The 19,170-nt window shown below is 42.5% G+C and overlaps 1 protein-coding gene across 3 annotated transcripts in view; it reads right to left on the bottom strand.

Annotated features, from left to right (window-relative positions):
- Window positions 1–19,170, bottom strand: part of TNFRSF8 (TNF receptor superfamily member 8) — a 61,578-nt gene that overhangs the window by 19,972 nt on the left and 22,436 nt on the right. For 2 of the 3 annotated variants that reach the window (XM_056542693.1, XM_056542692.1), the window contains exons 2-3: window positions 15,396–15,512; window positions 11,680–11,740 (exon numbers count right to left, since the gene is read on the bottom strand). In XM_056542693.1, coding sequence (XP_056398668.1) covers window positions 11,680–11,733 — 54 coding nt within the window. In that variant the 5' untranslated portion in view covers window positions 11,734–11,740; window positions 15,396–15,512. Of the gene's footprint in view, window positions 1–11,679; window positions 11,741–13,977; window positions 14,158–15,395; window positions 15,513–19,170 lie in introns of those variants that run through there. The other variant, XM_056542691.1, reaches the window with a different exon arrangement.

The raw sequence follows: 19,170 nt of genomic DNA, 5'->3' as shown, positions 1-19,170 counted from the left end.
TTAGACCAGCAGATACTGCATAGGTAGGTTTGGACTGGCCCATTAGGGTACAAGGGGATCCCCATGTGGTACCCAACGATCAAGCAGTCATCCTAATTGGAACTGACTTTGTAGCCGACTAATAGGGTCTATTTTTTATGGGAAATTATAAGGAAAAAAAACACTTATAAATCTTATTGTCCTGTTGCTGATAAGTACAATCATAATAACATCACAATTGCATGTGACGTAAAATGTTCTGTATGGGTGGAGGGGTCCTCAGGATCATCTCCTCTGGTGGACCCAAGGTTCCCCAATCTGACACTGTGTATAGGGCTAAGACAGCTGGAGAAGTTTTTACAGGGTTTTCCTGCTCCGTTTGTTGCCGTAGCCCAGTGTTTCCCAACCAGGGGGCCTCCAGCTGTTTAAAAAACTACAACTCCCAGCATGCCCGGACAGCCGTTGGCTGTCCGGGCATGCTGGGAGTTGTAGTTTTGCAACAGCTGAAGGCAGCCCTGGTTGTGAAACACTGCTTTATCCCACTATAGATGCCATCCCTCCCAAATGTCTCGGACCTGGCGGGACATTCCTGGGCATGCTGGGAGTTGTAGTTTTGCAACAGCTGGAGGCACCCTTGTTGGGTACTCTGGGTTGGGTTAAAAGGGGTACTCTGCTGGAAAACATTTTTATTTATTTATTTATTTTATCAATTGGTGCCAGAAAGTTAAACAGATTTGTAAATCACTTCTATTAAAAAATCTTAATCCTTCCAGTACTTATTAGGGGCTGTATACTAAAGAGAAATCCAAAAAAAGAAATGCATTTCCTCTGATGTCCTGACCACAGTGCTCTCTGCTGACCTCTGCTGTCCATTTTAGGAACTGTCCAGAGAAGCATATGTTTGCTATGGGGATTTTCTTCTTCTCTGGACAGTTCCTAAAATGGCCAGCAGAGGTCAGCAGAGAGCACTGTGGTCATTACATCACAGGAAATGCATTTCTTTTTTGGATTTCTCTTTAGTATACAGACCCTGTATATAACCCCTGTATACAGCCCCTGATTTACAAATCTATTTAACTTTCTGGCACCAGCTGATTTAAAAAAAAAAGTTTTCCACGGGAGTACCCCTTTAAAAGGGATACTACGCTGGAAACATTTTTTTTAAATCAATTGGTGCCAGAAAGTTAAATAGATTTGTAAATTACTTCTATTTAAAAATCTTAATTCAAATAATGGACGTTGTCTCTGAAATTCTAAGGCTTTATATGTAGGTTTCTGGCACTGGTCAATTTTGCACCTCCTTAAAGGGGTACTCCACTGGAAAACATTTTCTTTTTTAATCAACTGATGCCGGAAAGTTAAACGGATTTGTAAATTACTTCTATTTAAAAAATATGAATCCTTCCAGTACTTATCAGCTGCTGTATGCTACAGAGGAAGTTCTTTTCTTTTTGAATTTCCTTTCTGTCTGACCACAGTGCTCTCTGCTGACACCTCTGTCCATGTCAGGAACTGTCCAGAGCAGGAGAGGTTTGCTTTGGGGAGGAGGAGGAGGTTTGCTTTGCTCCTTCTCTGGACAGTTCCTGACGTGGACAGAGGTGTCAGCAGAGAGCACTGTGGTCAGAAAGAAAGGAAATTCAAAAAGAAAAAAACTTCCTCTGTAGTATACAGCAGCTGATAAGTACTGGAAGGATTCATATTTTTAAATAGAAGTCATTTACAAATCTTTCTAACTCTCCGGCATCAGTTGATTAAAAAATAAAAATGTTTTCCAGTGGAGTACCCCTTTAAGGAGGTGCAAAATTGACAAGTGCCAGAAACCTACATATAAAGCCTTAGAATTTCAGGGACAACGTCCATTATAGGCTGCACAGCATGGACTCGTGACTTTGTGTCGGTGTCAGCCGGTACGTGTGCACATTCATTCTCAGCTCCCCATCTGAGCTCACAATGATCATATCACAAGCGTTACAGAAATGAATTAGGTGTCGGGACCTGAGCGGCCTTACAGTAAGGACTGAGAATGTTCACAATTCCTGTACGCTGCAATAGGGTTATTACAGTAAGTAATGTTCTGTGACCGCCCCTACACAAGTCACAGTTCACACCTATTATCTGGACACTAGTGGCACATCTGACATTTAATGGGATGTCCAAAATTAACAATACAATCCTGTACAACCCAGGGGCCTGAGCAATGGGGAGATTTATGGGGCATCCTGGGAGTTGTAGTTTTACAGCCTCTGGAGGTCCACAGTTTGGAGACCACTGGCCTATATAATTGAATTGCATCTTTGCCCCAAACTGACACACCTCTCCGGAAATAATAGTACATTATAATAATTTAGTCTTATTATAGGAAACTAAAGGACCATCGACAACCGAAACTCCTAGAACATAACTGAGCTTATCTGTTTGTGAGGGGCAACAATGTCACCTGTGTGATCTCATCCCGAAAGTGGTCTCTGGGCCGACTCGCTTCTACAGAGATGAGCTGGCCCTGCCTGGAAACAAGACCAAGATCTAGTGTGTGTGGGAGATGGATACATGATGACAGATAGAAAAGAGATAGATATGAGATAGATAGATAGATATGAGATAGATAGATAGATAGATATGAGATAGATATGAGATAGATAGATAGATAGATAGATAGATAGATAGATATGAGATAGATATGAGATAGATATGAGATAGATAGATAGATATGAGATAGATAGATATGAGATAGATATGAGATAGATAGATAGATAGATAGATAGATATGAGATAGATAGATAGATATGAGATAGATATGAGATAGATAGATAGATATGAGATAGATAGGAGATAGATAGATAGATAGATATGAAATAGATAGATAGATAGATATGAGATAGATATGAGATAGATATGAGATAGATATGAGATAGATAGATATGAGATAGATAGATAGATATGAGATAGATAGATATGAGATAGATAGATATGAGATAGATAGATAGATAGATAGATAGATATGAGATAGATAGATAGATAGATATGAGATAGATAGATAGATAGATAGATATGAGATAGATAGATATGAGATAAATAGATATGTGATAGATAGATAGATATGAGATAGATAGATATGAGATAGATAGATATAAGATATATAGATAGATATGAGATAGATAGATATGAGATAGATAGAGAGATATGAGATAGATAGATATGAGATAGATAGCTATATGGTGTCGGGTGTGAGGTGCAGGGTAGATGTTATAACCCAAGTGGCAGATGTTATTAACGCCTTCTTGTCGTGACGCCAGGGCGTGGTTTAGCCTTAACCACCCGAAGATAATACCGCTGGTCCTGGGCTAGGTACGTGGGGCAATGAAGACACCGACGCCAAGTTACAGACAACGGTAGCTTTACTAAGGGTAGACAGGTGACACAGTCTATACAGTACAGCCAATATCCCAAGGAGGTGACCAGTGATACAGAACTCGCAGGCTTGCTGAGACTTGCAGTAGGTAGAGACACTTTAGTGCAGGCCACAGTGACTAGACAATTACCTTGACTGATGATGATTTGTGACTGACAAGACGATGACTTGAGCGGACTTTGTGGCTGCAGACTTTAGGCTTGAGGCCTCCAATGCTCTGGACACAGACACTGAGACGACTGCACTGGACCTCAGCAGGAGCAAGAAAGCTGGAAGGGAGAGATTGCAGCCCCTCCCCTGGTTATATAGGGGGGCTGTGCAAGGAGCCCATAGGTCACTTGGGGGGTCACCTGGTCACTAGTGCCTCCTGGGTAACAATCATGTGGTATAACTTTAATCACATGGTACAAAATATTAAAGGTACAATACACTTTATAAGGAATAACATATTCAGAATGGGGGTAACACTGCAGGGGGCCCTGAGGACATAAAGGGATTCTGCCTGACAGGGTAGGAGAAGAGTACGGGGAAACACCATCCTGTACTAGGCCACCACAGATAGATAGATATGAGATAGATCGATATATATGAGAAAAATTTATAAATAGATTAATTTTAGGGTTAATAGTTGGGAGATAACCAATATGGCCATTATTACAGCTTCCACATAGGTTGTGATCCATCTTTCCCTAAGTCCTGAGTGACATGGACTTGTTGGGTACTTGAGGACTTCTTCAGCTGTTTCTGACTCTTTACAAGAAAACATTAATTCTAACAAGTCAACTCATAAGCTGAGAATTGTTTTGACAGCAGCTCGGGTGATATGAGCGTGCAGCGACTGAAATGTCACCTCATATCTCTGCTAAGTAACTTGTGCGCAGATCCTGAGCACAAGTCATTCCCCCCCCCCCCCCCCCCCGAAAGATGAGCTCAAGAGTCTGTACCCCCCCAAAAACCACAATAACCAGACAGCAGCTTAGAGAGTCGATTGATGTAGAACCTCTGGCAGAAGGTTTCATACTAGTCAGAGCGGCGTGTTATTTAGCTTCATCAAAGCGACATTTAACACGACAAAAACAGGCAGCAAAATTCCCTGCCTGACATTCAGAGAAAAGATTACGACACTTAATGTCATGTTTTACTCAGAATCAGAAATTCAGACATACGGTGGAATAAACAGCAAAAAGGAACCTTCAAAAATGCTCGAAAATCTGTATTTTGACCTCAACAAATAAATGTCATTTTTTGTATAATGAAAAGTCGGCAATATTTCAATAAACTTTATTTACAAAATTGTTAGTTTTCAATCATTTGTCTCCATTAGATACAGATCTATCCTGGTCATGTGATCATGCCGTAGTACGGCACTGAGGCACACACTGGGGGAGATTTATTAAAACCTGTGTAAAGGAAGAGTGGTGCAGTTGCCCATAGCAACCAATCAGATTGTTTCTTTCATTTTAAAAAAGGCCTGTGAAAAATGATAGAAGCGATCTGATTGGTTGCTATGGGCAACTGCACTACTCTTCCTTTACACAGGTTTTGATAAATCTCCACCACTGGAACAAAAAGTGCACCCCAGTGTCAATCACATGACTGGGACAGGTTAATGTTCAATGGGGGTAAACAATGAAAGTTTCTATTGATCGACAGAAAGTCAAAAATCCACCTGTAAGGGCTCATTTACACAACAAAATTCTGGCGGACATTCTGTGTGCGTCAGGCACCGACTAAATCAGTCAGCGCTAGGACCGCTCAGAAATACACATTCTCCATAGACGGCAATGCATTTCCGAGAGGATTCCGCTAGAGATTCCGAACTTACAGTAAATTTGATTCGTCACGAACTTCTCGGCTCGGCAGTTGATGACTTTTACTGCATAAATTAGTTCAGCTTTCAGGTGCTCCCGTGGGCTGGAAAAGTTGGATACAGTCCTAGGAGACTCTTTCCTAGGACTGTATCCACCTTTTCCAGCCCACCAGAGCACCGGAAAGCTGAACTAATTTATGCAGGAAAAGCCAGCAACCTCCGAGCTGAGAAGTTCGTGACGAATCGAATTTACTGTAAGTTCGCTCATCTCTAGATTCGGCTTAAAATATTTCACTGATCAATAAAGCAAGTAGTATAAGGTTTAACAGCACAAGTTTCCAGCTGCTGGGTGTTGCAGTTTTGCAACAGCTGGAGGCATCCTACTTGGGAAATACTACTTTATTCTGTTGCTTGATTTCCATAATACAGTCAGGGATCGCCCCTGTGTGACTGATACACGGATGCGCAGAGCATGCGCCTTTGCTTTATATTACGACGCTGTATTACAGGGGCAATCGAGTGGAGAGAGTAAAAGGTTAAACAGCACCAAGATGTAGAGCATAGTATTGCTCAACCCTTGTGCCTCCAGCTGTTGCCAAATTACATCTCCCAGCATGCCCGGACAGCCAAAGGCTGTCAGAGTTGTAGTTTTACAACAGCTGGAGGTACCCTGGTTGGGAAACACTGGTGTAGTGGATCTTAATAATGTGGTCTCACAATTCGGAGTGAAGAGATGTGGCTTACACTGGTCGGTGGCAGGCAAGGGGATCAAATATAATTATAAATATATATATATATATATATATATATATATATATAGATCCGTCCCAGATATAGGTCCGTCCCAGAATGAGGTCACCTTACCGTGGTGGGACGGTCCACGCTATTTGGCGCCAAATTTGCAAGCTAAGTACCTCATAATTTCATAGTTTCATATCTTCATTTATTGCATTACAGCTGTATAGCTTTTCATGTTCTATCTATATATTCATGTTTTATCTATATACTCATGTTTCATCTATATCTTTGTGCTAGCAGTGTGCTGCTGTATTCTCCTTTTGCTGTATATATATATATATATATATATATATATATAAATATAGATAGATAGATAGATATTTATAGAAAGTTTGGAGGGCACTGCTTTAATGTCACACGTTAAATGTACTGTTTAAATATTGGAGGATTTCTGCGGTGTCAGTAGCCGTAGCTGCTATTGTATCATTTCCCTGCCGGGGTGCTAAGTGATACAAAGAAATAGTGCAATATTATACTGGCATAGAAGAGAATTCACTTGCACTCACCGGTCCAGTGGAGGTATTTATACCGGATAGTCTGTTGCGCTGGGAGATTGTTGGATGAGGGTGCTTAGAGGCTATCAGCCGTTTTCGCACACAGCCGTGCGCTTCTTCCGGCCTCCCTAGGAGGCCGGAAGAAGCGCACGGCTGTGTGCGAAAACAGCTGTTAGCCTCTGAGCACCCTCATCCAACAATCTCCAGCGCAACGGACTATCCGGTATAAATACCTCCACTGGACCGGTGAGTGCAAGTGAATTCTCTTCTATGCCAGTATATATATATATCTATATACAGTGGTCCCTCAACATACGATAGTAGCCATCGTTTGTCGAATCCATCGTATGTTGAGGGATTTGTGCAATGTAAAGTATAGGAAGCTGTACTCACCTGTCCCCGCCGCTCGAGATGGTGTCCTCGCCGCTCCCGATGGTGACCCCGGGCCTCCGCTGGGCTCTCCGCTGTCTTCTCCGCTGTCTTCTCCGGTCCTCTGCTTTCTTCCGCAAGGCCTTACTGGGCCTGCGTAGCGACGTCATTCCTATTGGATGACGTGCGCAGCAGCGTATTGACGTCATTGGAGAGGGCCGAGAAGACACCGGAAGACCAGCGCTGGACCCGGAGGGCACCCCGGAGCATCGTGGAGGGGTAAGTAATACTTACTGCACCACACGGGGAACATTAAGCTGCTATCCGGCAGCAGCTTAAGCATTTGGCGCTGCCGGATAGCACTTAATGCGACGGCCCCGACATAAAAAAGCATCGTATGTCGAAGCTGACATCGACATGCGATGGCCTCTGAGAGGCCATCGTATGTCGATTTGATCATATGTCGGGGCCATCGTAGGTCGGGGGGTCACTGTATGTATATATATATATATATATATATATATATATATATATATATATAAAAATAAATATATATATCCCCACCCAATGCCAGCTACAATCTTTTCTGCAGAAGTCTCCCCCCCCCCTCCCTCATATCATGAAATAACTGAGCTGAAAGAGAGCTGTTTGTGTCTACGATCAGACTGTTCCTGCATCACAAGCCCCCCTAAGCCCTGCAAGTGTATTGTGGTTTTTATAAAGAAGGTTTCACTCTAATGCACTGAACATAAAGCTTACGCATCAGAATTTCCATTCACCAGTCAGTATAATGGCAGCAAAACAAGATGATCCAGCGGGGATGGTGCAGATAAAAATAAAAAAATTTTTAAACAAAAAACATTAGTGTATACTCCCCTCCCCCCAAAACTGACGCATTTCTGTGCTAGTGCTGCTACCTTAATCATGGCTATCTGCACATTCCATTTTATACCAAAGATTATGAATGCCTGTATTGCCTGTAGGTGTAAACATTATAATGAAGCTTCTAAATGGATACGTAACCCGAAGGCTGTCCAGGCATGATGGGAGTTGTAGTTTTGCAAAAGCTGGTGACAAACTGTTTGGGAAACACTGACGTAACAGGTAATGATAAAAAGCATAAACATAAACTATTTATGGAACATAAACTTGTTTCAATAATTTAGACCTGCAGAAAATCTAGTACGCCTCTCTGTCCATCATGAACCGCTTGAGATCGCCGCCCTGGTGGACAGAGAGAACTTTTCAATTGCATCAATTCTAAACCCTCTGGTATCTCCATTCCATAAAGTGCTGTACTGTACTTATTAGTATAGGCCAGGAGACAGACATAGTTAAATGCCCACACACATAGAGAGGAAGGCAGCACAGTGGTACATTACAGAATACTGTGCTGCGGGTATTGTAGTACTAGTATTGTAGAGGATTACCGGATTAAAAGGGTTATCAAGGAAAAAACTTTTTTTATATATATATATCAACTGGCTCCAGAAAGTTAAACAGATTTGTAAATTACTTCTATTAAAAAATCTTAATCCTTTCAGTACTTATGAGCTGCTGAAGTTGAGTTTTTCTTTTCTGTCTAAGTGCTCTCTGATGACACGTGTCTCAGGAACTGCCCAGTTTAGTAGCAAATCCCCATAGCAAACCTACTATGTGCAGTCCCCGAGACAAGCAGAGATGTCAGCAGAGAGCACTGTTGCCAGACAGAAAACAACAACTCAACTTCAGCAGCTGATAATTATTGAAAGGATTAAGATTTTTTAATAGAAGTAATTTACAAATCTGTTTAACTTTCTGGAGCCAGTTGATATTAAAAAAAAATGTTTTTTTTCCATGGAATACCCCTTTAAAGAAACATGGCTGTTTTCTACCACACTTCAGCACCCCGCCTGTTCACTGGTTGTGTGTGGGGTTGCATTTCAGCTTCAGTTACATCAATGGAGCTGGATTATAATACCCTATGTAACACATGTAGCCAGCCACTACTCCTTATATCTTATTTCTTGCATTGCTGTCCAGGAAGAAGCTATTAATTTATCACTTAGTCACCCAGGCTTCATAGAATATAGATTTACATGGCCTAAAAAAAAGATGTCGTCTATGTAATGGATCTTGCCTGGCATTGATGGATGTAAAACCCTTTTTTATAGACAAAAATGGCACAATTTATTTATTTGAAGTTCAGCAAAATCACATAAGAAAAATCTCCAGCTGTTGTAAAACTACAACTCCCAGCACAACTGATAGCTGGATGACATAGTACATGATAAAGGGACAAAACAGAGCAGAATATGGGTTAAGTATTTAGTGAAGATCGATGGTCTCCAACCTGCCTTAGGGGAAGATTTCTTAAGCTGTCTCATATTAAGATTCTCTTTGTTTCCCATAGCAACCAATCAGAGCTTCATTTTTCATATTGCTTCAGTAAAAGGAAAGCTGAGCTCTGATTGGTTGCTATGGACAATAAAAAAATAATTTCACTATAAGTACCATTCACACTACGGGAATTCTGCACGGAATTTCCAAGAGGAAATTATGAGCAGCAGCAGCCTCCTATTTATTTCGATAAGACTTTGCTGCACAGCTCACACTGCAGAATTTCCACCAAGAAAATTCCAGAATTTAGATTTCATCAAATAAATGAACATGTTCATTCTTTCGACAGAATTCCGTGGTGGAATCGCGTTTATTAAATGGGGCTCTTTTTCCCCTCTGATGCTTATTTCTGCAGTTAAATTCTGCGTGAAATAATATCAGATACTGTGAATGAGCAACCGGAATCCCATAGTGTGTCCGTAGTGTGGACGGGCCCTAAGACAGCACGATTAATCTCCCTCTTGGTTCTCAGGGTCCCATATCAATCAATATCTAAATCAATGAAACCATCAATACGTAAAGTGATATTAACCCTTATAAAGCTAAAGTAATCTGCCCACCTTTCGTTGCTGAATGTAGACAATACTGTCATGTTTATATTCTGTGATATTTTTCACAGACGGAGAGAACATGAGTGACACAGCCCCATGTAAATAACACTTACGTAAAGCTATGAGTCAGTGCTACAGTCTATGTATCGGAGTGTGCAGATATATAATACTTTGTTATAGAATGTAGGGCTGGGCGGTATGGCCAAATATGTGTATCACGGTATTTTTGTAACCTTTGGTGGTTCCACGGTATATAACGATACTCCCCCCCCCCCCCTCCCCCAAAATTAATTATCAGCCCAGCGCTGTCCCCATCGGGGTACTACTCACGTCACCTGCAAGCGCTGCCCTCCTCATCCTCCAGTTTGTTGCGGCCGCCGGCGCTGACACTCTATACCAGTGGTCTTCAACCCCCAGATGTTGCAAAACTACAACTCCGCGCCGTTGGCTGTCCGGGCATGCTGGGAGTTGTAGTTTTGCAACATCTGGAGGTCCGCAGATTGCAAACCACTGCTCTATACTTTAACTCACCTTCCCCGTCGGTCCGGACCGGCTTCCTAGGGAATAGGACGTCGGAGAGCCGTCAGCCTATCACCGGCCGCAGCGATGTTCCACGTCGGCTGGTGATAGGCTGAGCCCACTGTCATGTAAGAAGCCGGCCTCTTACATGACAGTGCGCTCAGCCTATCACCGGCCGAGACGGAACATCGCTGCGGCCGGTGATAGGCTGACGGCTCTCCGACGTTCCATTCCCTAGGAAGCCGGTCCAGACCGACGGGGAAGGTGAGTTAAAGTATAGAGCAGTGGTTTGCAATCTGCCGACCTCCAGATGTTGCAAAACTACAACTCCCAGCATGCCCGGACAGCCAACGGCGCGGAGTTGTAGTTTTGCAACATCTGGGGGTTGAAGACCACTGGTATAGAGTGTCAGCGCCGGCGGCCGCAACAAACAGGGGGACCAGGAGGGCAGCGCTTGCGGGTGACATGTGAGTAGCAGCGCTGGGCTGATAATTAATTGGGGGGGGGGGCAGAACACATATGATTAGTTCCCCGATGTGGGGACAGCGCAGCGCTGGGCTGATAATTCATTCATTCCTAAGGGAGAGGGGCCAAACCGGTATTGCGGTATGGGTTAAAATTCATATCGTGCAGCACAAAAATGTCGGTATTCGGTATGAACCGGTATATATACCGCCCGGCCCTGATAGAATGGCCCAATTTCTACAAGACCTGCACCAAAATCATACAAAAAATATATGATGATGTAATGTATGATAAAGGAACACCATAGAGCAAAAATTGGTGGTCTCCAATCTATGCTTTTTGGCTGTTGCAAAAATACAACTCCCAGCATGCTCTGGCAGACAGTGGTCAGCGTTATAGAAAAATTAAACAAGACGTGATCTATGTCAGTGTTTTCCAGCCAGGGTGCCTCCAGCTGTTTACAACTTCTAGCATGCCCAGACAGCCGTTGGCAAGCCGAAGTTGTAGTTTTGCAACAGCTGGAGGCATCCTGGTTGTAATGGATCCTGTACTAGGATGGCTAATGCTGGGAATTAAAGTTTTGCAACAGCTGGAGAGTAATGGATTGGAGGCCAATGCCACAAACGTTATCATTATATTGCAAAAATTCATTCAGGAGCCATAAAAAATTTATAAATAAATACATTCCCCACAGTGGTTACATTGCTATCTACATTCCTTATATAAAGGTTGGTTAGGTGGCGGCGTACTGCACATCTATAATCTATGTATGTCTATATACACACCCGGTCACCTTCTGTGTCTCTGAAGTACCACTTAATATCTGAGATTCCGACACCCCCACAGTGATACATTAAATGGAAACTCTGATCGTGTCCCCCAACAAGGAAGAAAAAGCAGCTTTACCTGAAAGGTTCCGGCAGCCACGAGGAGGAGGGATAATATATGAGCAAAAAACATGGTGTCTCTGTGGAAGAAAAAGCGAAATCAATACAAAACCAGGGAGATGTGTGCACATCATACTGACTGCCATATGTAAGACCAGAGAGATGTGTCCAGGCCATACAGGCTGCCATATACATTAGAAGACTGGAGAGATGTGTCCAGGCCATACAGGCTGCCATATACATTATAAGACTGGAGAGATGTGTCCAGGCCATACAGGCTGCCATATACATTATAAGACTGGAGAGATGTGTATATACGCCATACAGGCTGCCATATACATTATAAGACTGGAGAGATGTGTATATAGGCCATACAGGCTGCCATATACATTATAAGACTGGAGAGATGTGTATATACGCCATACAGGCTGCTATATATAAGACTGGAGAGATGTGTATATACGCCATACAAGCTGCCATATATAAGACTGGAGAGATGTGTATATACGCCATACATACTGCCATATATAAGACTGGAGTGATGTGTATATACGCCATACATACTGCCATATATAAGACTGGAGAGATGTGTATATACGCCATACATACTGCCATATATAAGACTGGAGAGATGTGTATATACGCCATACAAGCTGCCATATATAAGACTGGAGAGATGTGTATATACACCATACAGGCTGCTATATATAAGACTGGAGAGGTGTGTATATACGCCATACAAGCTGCCATATATAAGACTGGAGAGATGTGTCCAGGCCATACAGGCTGCCATATATAAGACTGGAGAGGTGTGTATATACGCCATACAAGCTGCCATATATAAGACTGGAGAGATGTGTCCAGGCCATACAGGCTGCCATATACATTATAAGACTGGAGAGATGTGTATATACGCCATACAGGCTGCTATATATAAGACTGGAGAGATGTGTATATACGCCATACAAGCTGCCATATATAAGACTGGAGAGATGTGTATATACGCCATACATACTGCCATGTATAAGACTGGAGAGGTGTGTATATACGCCATACATACTGCCATATATAAGACTGGAGTGATGTGTATATACGCCATACATACTGCCATATATAAGACTGGAGAGATGTGTATATACGCCATACATACTGCCATATATAAGACTGGAGAGATGTGTATATACGCCATACAAGCTGCCATATATAAGACTGGAGAGATGTGTATATACACCATACAGGCTGCTATATATAAGACTGGAGAGATGTGTATATACGCCATACAAGCTGCCATATATAAGACTGGAGAGATGTGTATATACGCCATACATACTGCCATATATAAGACTGGAGAGGTGTGTATATACGCCATACATACTGCCATATATAAGACTGGAGTGATGTGTATATACGCCATACATACTGCCATATATAAGACTGGAGAGATGTGTATATACGCCATACATACTGCCATATATAAGACTGGAGAGATGTGTATATACGCCATACAAGCTGCCATATATAAGACTGGAGAGATGTGTATATACACCATACAAGCTGCCATATATAAGACTGGAGAGATGTGTATATACACCATACAAGCTGCCATATATAAGACTGAAGAGATGTGTATATACGCCATACATACTGCCATATATAAGACTGGAGACATGTGTATATACGCCATACATACTGCCATATATAAGACTGGAGACATGTGTATATACGCCATATACAAGCTGCCATATATACGCCATACAAGCTGCAATATATAAGACTGGAGAGATGTGTATATACGCCATACAGGCTGCTAGATATAGGACCAGAGAGATGTGTATATACGCCATACATACTGCCATATATAAGACTGGAATGATGTGTATATACGCCATACATATTGCCATATATAAGACTGGAGAGGTGTGTATATACGCCATACATTCTGCCATATATAAGACTGGAGTGATGTGTATATACGCCATACATACTGCCATATATAAGACTGGAGAGGTGTGTATATGTACATGCCATACAGGCTGCCATATATATATATATATATATATATATATATATATACACAGGAAGACGAAAGAGATGTGTAGACGCTATACAGGCTACCATATACAAGATCGAAGAGATGTGTTTGGGTCATATAGGTTGCAATATATATGTGTGTGTGTGTACGAAAATCTCTTGTGTCTGTCAGGCTTAACCTGTCATTGGTCGGCCGCCTTTTTTGTATAAAGTGTTGCAGGTGCTTTATGAATTTAGCGCCCGTTTGCATCAATTCAAGCCTCGCCCCCAAACTAAAATCACCCACCGTGAAGAGAAATTTGCAAAAAAATAAAAATGGCGGCCAGGTGATCCGATCCACTCTGTAATGTCGCTGCCTCGCCTTTCCCTAAATGCAAGGTCAAAAATAATCCAACTGGGCATTCACAGAAATGTATCCAGAGATTAATATTGTCCGAAATAGGAACGTTCCGAGTCTCTTATGCAAATGAATCCTACATTAATAACAAACTATGGGGGAGATTTCTCAAAACCTGTCCAGAGGAAAAGTTGCTGAGTTGCCCATAGCAACCAATCAGATCGCTGCTTTCATTTTTGAAAAGGCCTCTGCAAAATGAAAGCAGTGATCTGATTGGTTGCTATGGGCAACTCAGCAACTTTTCCTCCGGACAGGTTTTAATAAATCTCCCCCTATTTGTATATTGAATTGCACAAGTGTAAAAACAAAGAAAAAAACTGCCGCCATGTCACCCCCCCCCCCCCCCCCAACTTAGACTGTCATCACACAAGCGTTTTTTTGGTGCAGGTTTTTTAAAGGGGTACTCCCATGGAAAACATTTTTTTTTTTTTTTTCAAATCAACTGGTGCCAAAAAGTTAAACAGATTTATAAATCACTTCTATTAAAAAATCTTAATCCTTCCAGTACTTTTTAGGGGCTGTATACTAAAGAGAAATGCAAAAAAAAAGAAATGCATTTCCTCTGAGGTCCTGACCACAGTGCTCTCTGCTGACCTCTGCTGTCCATTTCAGGAACTGTCCAGAGCAGAAGAAAATCCCCATAGCAAACACATCCTGCTCTGGACAGTTCCTAAAATGGACAGCAGAGGTCAGCAGAGAGCACTGTGGTCAGGACCTCAGAGGAAATGCATTTCTTTTTTTTTTTTTATTTCTCTTTAGTATACAGCCCCTAAAAAGTACTGGAAGGATTAAGATTTTTTTTTATAGAAGTGATTTACAAATCTGTTTAACTTTCTGGCACCAGTTGATTTAAAAAAAAAAAAAAAAAAAAAAAGTTTTCCACGGGAGTACCCCTTTAAGTCAAAATTGTAAACAAAAGAAAGGGGAAGCATATAACAGATTTCCTTCCTGGTGGAATCACCTCTGGCTTTCGCACCAAAACCGCCCGTGTCTCCCCAGCGACACTTTTCTACACCCAAAATAGAGAAGTAGGATTTTTTTTACCATATAATTTCCCTCTCTTTACTGTCTAAACCAGTGTTTCCCAACCAGGGTGCCTCCAGCTGTTGCAAAACTACAACTCCCTGCATGCCCGGACAGCCGAAGGCTGTCCGGGCATGCTGGGAGTTGTAGTTTTGCAACAGCTGGAGGCACCCTGGTTGGGAAACACTGATCTAATTAAACAAACACGTGAGTCTGTAACAAGCCACGTGCCCCGCAGTCTACTCCATCTGTGTCGCAGCCAGCGGTAATAAGGCGGCACTCACCTTGGTTTGGTGGCTCCCCCAGGTCCTAGGTCCGGTCTATACCACAGAGCCTGGCGCAGGAGTCATGTCAGCGAGCAGCGCTCCCCGTCACACTGATCATTTCTAGCAGATCACGTTCTGTGTTAAAAAAAAAAAAAAAAAAAAACCTGATCATTCAGAAACTTTAACTATTTCGACCACAAGTCTCTGAAATCCTCCCCCTGCACCTATTGGTTATTAGATATTTTCTCCCATTCACCCCAGTACTCTTCTTCTGATTCACCGCTGTGTGAACGTGTCATGGATCAGCAGGTTCTGCGACCTTATCACACCAGACTGTAGATTTATAGTAATGCGACTAGATTGATAAAGCAATGCGGTACCATATTTGCGGGAATCATTTTTGTCAAGTTAAAGGGGTACTCTGTTAGGAAACAATTTTTGACAGAAAGTTATACAGATTAGTACATCCAGGAAAAAGCATTTATATATATATATCTCAACTGGCTCCAGAAAGTTAAACAGATTTGTAAATTACTTCTGTTAAAAAATGTTAATCCTTTCAGTACTTATGAGCTTCTGAAGTTAAGGTTCTTCTTTTCTGTCTAAATCCTCTCTGATGACACCTGTCTCGGGAAACGCCCAGTTTAGAAGCAAATCCCCATAGCAAACCTCTTCTAAACTGGGCGTTTCCCGAGACACGTGTCATCAGAGAGCACTTAGACAGAAAAGAACAACCATAACTTCAGAAGCTCATAAGTACTGAAAGGATTAAGATTTTTTTAATAGAAGTAATTTACAAATCTGTTTAACTTTCTGGAGCCAGTTGATGTATAAAAAAAGTATTTTTTCCTGGAATACCCCTTTAATAGCACAAAAAGCTAGCCACACCCCTTTAATCCTTCCAGTACTTATCAGCTGCTGTATGCTCCAGAGGAAGCTGTGTAGTTCTTTCCAGTCTGACCACAGCGCTCTCTGCTGACACCGCTGTCTATGTAAGGAACTGTACAGAGAAAGAGCAAATCCCCATAGCAAACCTTTTCTGCTCTGGACAGTTCCTGACACGGACAGAGGTGGCAGCAGAGAGCACTGTGGTCAGACTGGAAAGAACTACACAACTTCCTCTGGATAAGTACTGGAAGGATTAAGATTTTTAAATAGAAGTAATTTACAAATCTGTTTAAATTTGTGGCACCAGTGGATAAAAAAAAAAAAATGTTTTCCAGTGAAGTACCCCTTTAAAAGGGGTTGTGTATTAACAAAGAAGAAAACTCTACCGGGATAGGTAGGTAACAGTATATGTACGGTGATATGCTGCCCCAAACTATACAAAATATACACAACCATCAAATGTGAAAATATATCAATCTTTAAACGCAGTGTTTCCCAACCAGGGTGCATCCAGCTGCTACAAAACTACAACTCCCAGCATGCCCGGACAGCCAAAGGCATGCTGGAAGTTGTAGTTTTGCAACAGCTGGCGGCACCCTGGTTGGAAAACACTGTTTAAACGTATGATAAACAAAAAAAAAATCCCTTTAAAAACTATATAAAGGCACCAGCACACAAACTGGACAGTATATAGAGATCAATGCCCATAAACAATGGAACCCCAGGAATATATGAAACAAAATGAGGAAACAAAAACACGAAGAAGATGAAAAGGGCAGGGTGCATGGATAAAGTAATCAGGTATTGCAGAAAAGAAGACACCAAATAATCATATGCAAAGGATAAATGAAGCACAAGTTTAGGGGAGATATTAAGAAAGATACCTAAATACCATGTGTGGAGCCAGATTCACATATACATACCCCAACGCACGTTTCACTAGGGCGCTTCGTCAGGGAGCGTGCACCCGGTGTTCAGTGAGGAGTGTGTGCTGCAGATGGCACGCGCTCCATTTATTTCTACAGGAGCGCTGAAAAGACCCAAGCACAGCTATCGGGCATCATCAACGCTCCCAAAGAAATGAATGGAGCGCATGCAATCTACCGGTGGACGACACACGCTCCTCACTGAGAGCGCTGGGATCCCACCCTGGTGATCGTAGGGGGACCCAGCGGTCAGACCCCCTGTGATCAGCTACTTATCCCCTATCCTGTGTATAGGGGATAAGTTAACTTCTGCCGGAGTACTCCTTTAAGGCTTCTAAGGCTAGATTCACACTACAGAATCACTAGCCAGAAAAAAATTCAGCGCAGATGCCGACTAAATTAGGGCTAGGACGGCGCGTACATTGCTGTCCCCATAGACCAGGCTGCAATTCTGGGGTGTGTACTGTGCAGCAGAATCAATAGGGTTTTCTAAGTGGGATTTCAAATCGTAGTTCTACTCGGAAATACCGTAGTGTGAACCTAGCCTAAGGATGAGTGTCCTAGGGTGGAGTCTGAGGGACGGAATGTCCCTTCTGTGCGGCCTTCGGACTCGAGGAAAGCAAATTCCCAGATGAAAAAAATGTTGTCATTTTTTAAATATATTTTCTGCTTCAATTTCTTAGTTTTAAACATCTCTGCTTGCTGTGGTTTTATAAGAACTTTTATTGTTCACGTTCAGAGTCCTGGTCATGTGACGGACACCTGTTCGAAACTGCGCGCGTATGTATCCAGTGTATAGTATTACTTTTCTTTATGCAATTTGTTAAAAACAAAATAGTTTTTAATGAACATTTGAAACATCAAACCATATTATTCAGCAGAATCGCATAAACATTCGCCTCTTCTGTGATCGGACACGTGGTGCGGTTTCATGATAAGGAGGACTATTGGCGGTTTATTTACTTATACAATGTGATCAGTTTTTTTTTTTTTTGTTTTTTTTTTAACCACTGAAGGTTAAAAAAAACAGGGGCTGTAAAGTTAGCGTAGTTCATAATATAGTGTCTGTACCTGTGTGTAACGTTGGTCTCGCAATTCCACCATTTTGAAATTGCAGGTTTTGAGCCAAAGCCAGAAGTGGATTCATGAGGAAAGAGAAGTGTAAGTATTTTCTTCATATATCCCATTCCTTTTTTTATATAGTTTGACTCAAAAACTGCAGTAGCAGTTAAAAATAATTAAAAAAACACACAAAACGCCAGAAAAAAACAGCCATTTTTGCATTTTCTCTTTTATTTACCGTATTTTTCGCCGTATAAGACGCACTTTTTCTTCCCCAAAACTTCTTATACGGCGAATACACACACCTATCATACACACCTATCGGGTCGGTCCCGGCGGCCATCAACGGCCGGGACCCGCGGCTAATACAGGACATCACCGATTGCGGTGATGCCCTGTATTAACCCTTCAGACGCGGCGATCAAAGCTGACCGCCGCGTCTGAAGCAAAAATAACACTAACCTCAGTTGGGCTGTTCGGGACCGCCGCGGTGAAATCGCGGCGTCCCGAACAGCTTACAAGACACCGGGAGGGAACTTACCTGCCTCCTCGGTGCTCTCCTTCGACGTCATCACGTCGTCGTGCGCGCCGTCCCGTCATCCAATAGGAGCGGCGTGCGTAGCGACGTGATGACGGCGACGGAGAGCGTGGATCCCGGGGAAGAAGACGTCCAGAGCGTCGGGGACACCACGGGGACGCGGCGACAGCGATGGAGCGACATCCAGGGCAGCGGTGACGGGTCCGGAGCGGTGGGGAAACGTGAGTATTACCTCCTATACCAGTGGTCTTCATCCTGCGGACCTCCAGATGTTGCAAAACTACAACTCCTAGCATGCCCGGACAGCCGTTGGCTGTCCGGACATGCTGGGAGTTGTAGTTTTGCATTGAAGACCACTGCATAGGAGGTAATATTCGCG

This window comes from Hyla sarda, chromosome 10 (assembly GCF_029499605.1).
Source record: "Hyla sarda isolate aHylSar1 chromosome 10, aHylSar1.hap1, whole genome shotgun sequence".
Classification (NCBI taxonomy): domain Eukaryota; kingdom Metazoa; phylum Chordata; class Amphibia; order Anura; family Hylidae; genus Hyla; species Hyla sarda.
Note: the sequence above shows the minus strand (reverse complement) of the source record. Positions and strands in the feature narration are given on the sequence as shown.